Below are 6,000 nucleotides of genomic sequence, written 5' to 3' on the forward strand. Positions count from 1 at the left end.
CCAAACGTCCAGGTAGCAACTGATGTTGACACCCCTGTGCTTCAGGGACGCTGCCACCGCTCTGACCAAGAGTGTTAAACACCCTGGGAGAGATGGACAGGCCGGATGGCCGGTATCAAAACTGGTAATTTTGATCCTGTACCTAGAAGCGCAGATGCCTCCGATCTTGAGAGGCGATTGGCATATGCAGATAGGCGTCCGAGAGATCTAGCGATGCTGTTCCCATGCCCCTGATGGGGCAGGCTAGCACCGAGGCGAGAGTCCCCATTCTGTACCTCTTGGGCCTGAAGAACGTGTTCAACAGCCTGCGGTTCCGGATGGGGCTCCGTCGCCGATCTTCCTTGGAGCCAATGGCTCCAAGATCACCCGTAGAACGGGGGGTAGACCGGGACAATCGCCCGCTTCGTGAGAAGCTGTGTGATCCCTGTCAGTAGTGCCCGACGCTGGGGGCCGTCTGGCGGCACTACTGTGGACCTCTGAAATGTGCAGGCGAATGTGGGGAGACTGGGTTGCCAGTCTGTAACCCCCACTCACCACTGACCATACCCAGGCGCTCAAAGAGATGGTTTCCCACCTCTGGGTGAAAGCCATAAGCGGTGGAGTCCACTGGGAGATCCCCTGTGGAAAAACCGCTGAGCCCCCAGGAATGCTCTGCCTAGCTTCCCTGGAAGAGCGCTTGCTCTTCTTCGGGGCTTGCCAGCTGTTCCTGTGCTACCCTTGCGCCTCCCAGAAATGGGTGCTGCAGAGGTAGTGGGCTCGGGTACTGTTGGTGGTGCACGGCCTGCTGAAGTCGGAGCTCCTACCCATGGTAAGGGCAGTTTCCGACCTCTTCAGAGTGCTCCCGTTGGTAGCTTCTTTGCACGGTCCTCCACCGTGGCGCAGAAGCATCCAAAGAGAAAAAGGACCCTGCCTTTCCATCGCGTTGAGCGATTGGAGTGGCAGGCCCCTCCCCCCCGGCGCTGAGTGGACACCCTATGGGCTAGGCCCATGGAGCTCTCGTTGAGGCTAGCTGTTAGCACCGCTAATAGGCTCACCTCATGGAAGAGCTCAGATGTTGTCTGGCGTGATACGCTTGACGACATCTGGGTCCCTCTCGGATCCCCTCAGGTAGGTCCGTGGTCCTCCGCGTTACACGCAGAGGAAGCGTGCAAGCACGCGGCGTCATAGCTCTACTGAGCTCGACAGCCCTCACGATATCTACCCGTGAGGTTTGCGGGAATGAGAGTGCAGGCGTCCCCTGTGAGGAAGCAGCAGCTGAGCATCCTACTGAAAGGATCCCTGGTCCTCCTCCATGGACTCCCCCTTAGGGGTGTCCGGAGGAAGATCAGTGCTGTTGCTCCCTCGCGGGGCAGCGGGGAAGGAGATTGTAGTGATGTCACTACCGGACTCAGCTTCCGACTCCTTTCCTCGCCCACAGTATCCGTATCATGCTCCGATGATGACGGTAACTGAGGACGGGCATCTGAAAGCGGGTAAGAAGGCATAACCACTGTGTGGCTCGCCGACTACCTGCCAGCAGAAGAGGGAGTACTCCGCAAGACCCTGAGGTATCCGCCATGGCACCACTGGGTCCGCATGCTCTCGCAGCCGTCGTCCTAAGCGCTAGCAGCATCGGGCCTACCCTGATCAAGATCTGGGTTAGCCCCATGCCGGCTGGCCTGGTCAACAGCTGATGTTGGTACTGCGTGGCCATCGCTAGGCGACACTTGCCACGGTGCTAGGCCGTGGAAGAAACACCCTGCGGCGGGTACCACGGGGCATACCCAGCCGGCAGCTGACCCTGAAAGGATCCGCCACCAGGGTAACCCCATGGTACTGCAGTACCAGCACCGCCTCCCCTTGTTGCCACAGAGACTGTGGCGGCGAAGGCGGGTGCTGCGGTACCGGTGCGGTATCAGCGTGGGTACCGTGAGGGTTCCCAACTGTGGACCGCTGTACCCTCGCCACACTGCGTTCCCTGTTTGGGGATCAAGCTGTGTGCTGGCGTGGTACCGCGCTGGTACTAGCATGGGTACCCGTGAGGGTTCCGGTTGTGTACCGCTGTATGCGTGGTTCCAGCGTAGGTGCCCGTGAGGGCACCCGGCTGTGTCCCACTGTACCCACGCCGCACTGCGTTCCCCGCAAGGGGATCAAGCCGTGTATGGGTACCCGCTATACCGCTGTCCCTTGGCTAGAGGGAGCTTGCCTAGTACCACGGGTAGCTGAGCGTGCATAACCCCGATCAATCACCTCGCCACCTGAATAGGCAGCGTCAATCAATGGAGCTATGCCCTGTTGATTTGACAGTGATCGATCAAGAGAGGGTAATTGACCCATTGACGGTAATGGATCACCCACGCTCCGCTGGCTCTCGAGGACATAAGTGGGTTGTTGATCAGCTAGGCTGTTCAAGCTACTTACTGTACCCTCTAGAGCTTCGCCCAAGGTCGCTGTGTGGCGGACCACTCACGGCAGCTATGGGCGGGTGCATAGCGGCTACCACTGAAGTCAAGCCGTGGCTCGTCTTTGTAGCTGCCACCGAATGCACCTGGGTCGCTGTCCCGTGAGAGACTGCGAGCCCAACCCCTGAATAATCGCCAGCCAGTCCCTGTGGACAGCCAGCAGCTATTCTAGGGCCCAGGGTATCACTCGGCGGTCCCGCCATGGAACGCTGCCGCAGTGACAACCCCAGTTGGTTCTGCTAAGACTACACCCACAGCGTTAGCAGCGTATCGTCTCTGCTGAACCCATGCATGCTAGGGTTCAACCCAGGCAAGCCCGGGTACCCTTGCATGCTGCCCGTCGCTGGCTACTACTGTTGCTGTTTGAGCCCGTATATATGCCTGCAACAGACGGGTGTCCTCCTGCTAAAAACCCGTGAGGATTTTCGCTAGAGGACTGGTATCCTCCTGCTACAAAACCCGCTAGGGTTTTCGCTGGTGATTACCGCTCTGCTGCCTGCTACTTTGCTCCGGCGTATAGTCAGTGCTTTCGCTGGCTGCTGAGCCTTTGGACGCGCTTAGCAGTCCCGAAGGAACCGCCTGCTTGTCCGGGACCGGAGCCCCTTAAGCAGACCTGCCATGACCCATAGGGGCTGTCACAGCAGAATCTACCGTGTCGACTGGTATCCTCCTGCTGCAAAACCCGCTGGGGTTTTAAGCTGGTGGTTACCGCTCTGCTGCCTGCTACTTTGCTCCGACGTATAGTCAGTGCTTTTCGCTGGCTGCTGAGCCTTTGGGCCTTAGCAGTCCCGAAGGAACCGCCTGCTTGTCCGGGGACCGGAGCCCCTTAAGCAGACCTGCCATGACCCATAGGGGCTGTCACAGCAGAATCCACCGTGTCGACCTTACCAGTGCCCTTGGTAGATTTCTTCTTCGTCTTATGGCGATGGCGGAGCCTATCCCAATCGTCAAGCTGGAACTCGGAGAGTCCTAAGCAAAAGAAAGACATCTAGAAGATCGTGAGCACTCCCTGTGGTGAAACAGAGCGGGTGTGGGTCCCGCTCCGTCACCAGGGAAGGGCAAGCCCGACAGGGCCGAGGCGAAGCGAGGAGAAAGGGAGGGGCACTACCCCCCCAACACGCGACTCAAGCCCAGTAAGCAAACCTGAGCACGGAGGCTGGTCGCTAACGTTAGTGGTAAAGTAAGGACTGGCTAACTTTATTACTAAAATGTCAGACGGGTCCCTACCAATCCCCACCGTATGAATATCTGATTAACTCGTCTTTATTGGACGGTAATGAAGACATAACGATAGAGTAATCACCCTAACATAGCAACAATAACCTACCGTACATGAAATACAATGTGTATGTACAAACATCTATTGTAACTTACAGGCTGCAATGGTTGTTTTACGTGGGAAACAAAATGAATGGCGTCAACGAAAGCGGCCATTTTGAATTGCTCGTGTGTCCCGTGATAAAACGGAGGCACGATATGTAGCTAAGTTTTGGATCGTTTTTGTCACTTTTTCGCCAGAAAATGCCGTCAAAACTATCCTCAGCCGAACAATACCGGTTTGGTTTTACCTAAGGTGTGAAACTACAACCAGTATATCTCGCCTTTGGTCGAGAAATTGATACACAGTGCTATGAACAATCGATAGGCACGTCTGTGTCAGTCGGAGACCAAGGAGGATAAGGGACGATCAGATGGTGTGACGTCACCTTTTGGGTGAGTCCACCGGGGGATCGGGTTTTTTTTTTTGTTATTTATTCATTTATGTGGGACAAAATGACTATTGGTTTTTCAGCATCTCGGGATCGATGCAAGAAGTATCTTAATCAACATCGAAACGGTAAGATCGACCGTGTACTGAGTCCAAACAATTTCCCCAGTTTTGCATTAATTGTTATTTTTTACTCATTTTCAATCAATCCATGAGTATGTAATGTATCATTGTAAAGCTTATTTTGAGGTGAATGTGCCTCTTATTTGTGGTGGATGGTCACATATCTAAATGCAGTAGCCAACAAGCAATAGAATCTAACCAAACTTACTTTGCACATCCATGTCTTCCTCATCCTCTTCTTCATTGTCAGATGCTATGCACACGACCAGTCCCAACCTCTCCTTCACTGACAGTGAGAGGCGTTTTCTGCCTTGTCAACTGCTGCTTTGATGTCCGATTTCTGACTGAAGAAACGTCCACCTGGTTGAAAGTCTTTGGACTCCTTTCCTGCGTATTTCTCTACATTTCTGTTCAATGATAAAAAAATAAAGACTCTAGATGTCACTATCACAGATTGTCTACTGACTGAAGACTCAAATTCCATGCAGCAAGAATTCAAAATAATTTAAACCTACAAAATAAAATATTCGACCAACCCATTTTTTGACATCATGAATTCAAAATATACAATGGCAGAGTAGAATTTTATTTAAATAAACAAATCTTGGCCAATCTACTTCGTTCAGCCTGTTAGGTAATAATTTTGCACTAGGCCACTACTTCAATCTCTTATATCAAATCCACACAAAAGTAATCTTGTTTGCTTACTTTGTCATAACCCAAGCTCTACTTGGTGGGTCATCAAAGAATTGCACATGAGTCTGTGCTTTGCTGGTTCCTGTTTTCTTGAGATGAGTTTTCTCTGCTGGATGATTACATACAAGACTTGGCCACCATGGATAGCCCTCAAGCTTGGCCCACACTATATCACCTACTTGTTGAGATGCAACTGTAAAATGACAACATTCAAATAATATCAAGAGTTAGTAACAGTGATGCCCAGATTTGCCGTCTGATGCACAGAAATTCACTGCATCTTATCCGTCGGATGCACATACTTTAACCAAAAAAAATTGATAAAAGTTATTTAGTTTTTGTTTTGGAGTGTCACTGAACCAAGAGCTAATTGCTAGGATCATTTTATGTAATAAAGAAACTGCAAAGTTATAATTTGTGTTCATGTCATACTCTATTAATGATTTCAAAATGCATTGAATTTGTATCCATTTTTAAATCATTAACAGAGTATGACATGAACACATTTTTTATATCAACCAAGAATGATCCTAATTAAAGAGTTTTTGATATGTCAAGAAGAAACCTTCAGAAGATAGAAGAAACTTTCCTTTTTCATTGACAGTTTTGTTAGTGAACCACTGCTTTTTTGAAGCTTGTTGTTGTTGTAATAACTGACATGATAATCATGGACTTTTCAAAAGCCTTCAACACCGTCCACCACAACCGTCTCCTCTTGAAACTTGAAAATTATGGTATAAGAAATAACCTCCTCACTTGGATTTCTGATTTCCTAAAACAGAGGGTCGTTTTCGGTGGAGAACACTCAACTTTGACAGAAGTAGTATCTGGCATCCTTCAAGGCACGGTGCTTGGCCCCCTGCTCTTTTTGACCTAATAAACAACCTGCCCCTTAACATCAATTCCCATGTCAGATTATTTGCTGATGACTGTGCCGTGTATCATCAAATCGTCAACAACATTGACCACTCAAAAGCAAGGTCTTAGCCAGCCAAACGTCTGCCTGTCTTTAAGACGGGCTAATCTAATTTT

General features: G+C 50.7%; 1 protein-coding gene across 1 annotated transcript in view; it reads right to left on the reverse strand.

The window, feature by feature from the left end:
- LOC140149216 (DNA mismatch repair protein Msh6-like) overlaps positions 1-4,623 on the reverse strand; it is a 29,446-nt gene extending 24,823 nt beyond the window's left edge. The window contains exon 1 of the mRNA XM_072171435.1: positions 4,481-4,623. Coding sequence (XP_072027536.1) covers positions 4,481-4,493 — 13 coding nt within the window. The 5' untranslated portion in view covers positions 4,494-4,623. The remainder of the gene's footprint in view (positions 1-4,480) is intronic.
- Positions 4,624-6,000: the final 1,377 nt, after the last annotated feature.

The sequence above is a fragment of the Amphiura filiformis genome, chromosome 3 (assembly GCF_039555335.1).
Source record: "Amphiura filiformis chromosome 3, Afil_fr2py, whole genome shotgun sequence".
Classification (NCBI taxonomy): Eukaryota; Metazoa; Echinodermata; class Ophiuroidea; order Amphilepidida; family Amphiuridae; genus Amphiura; species Amphiura filiformis.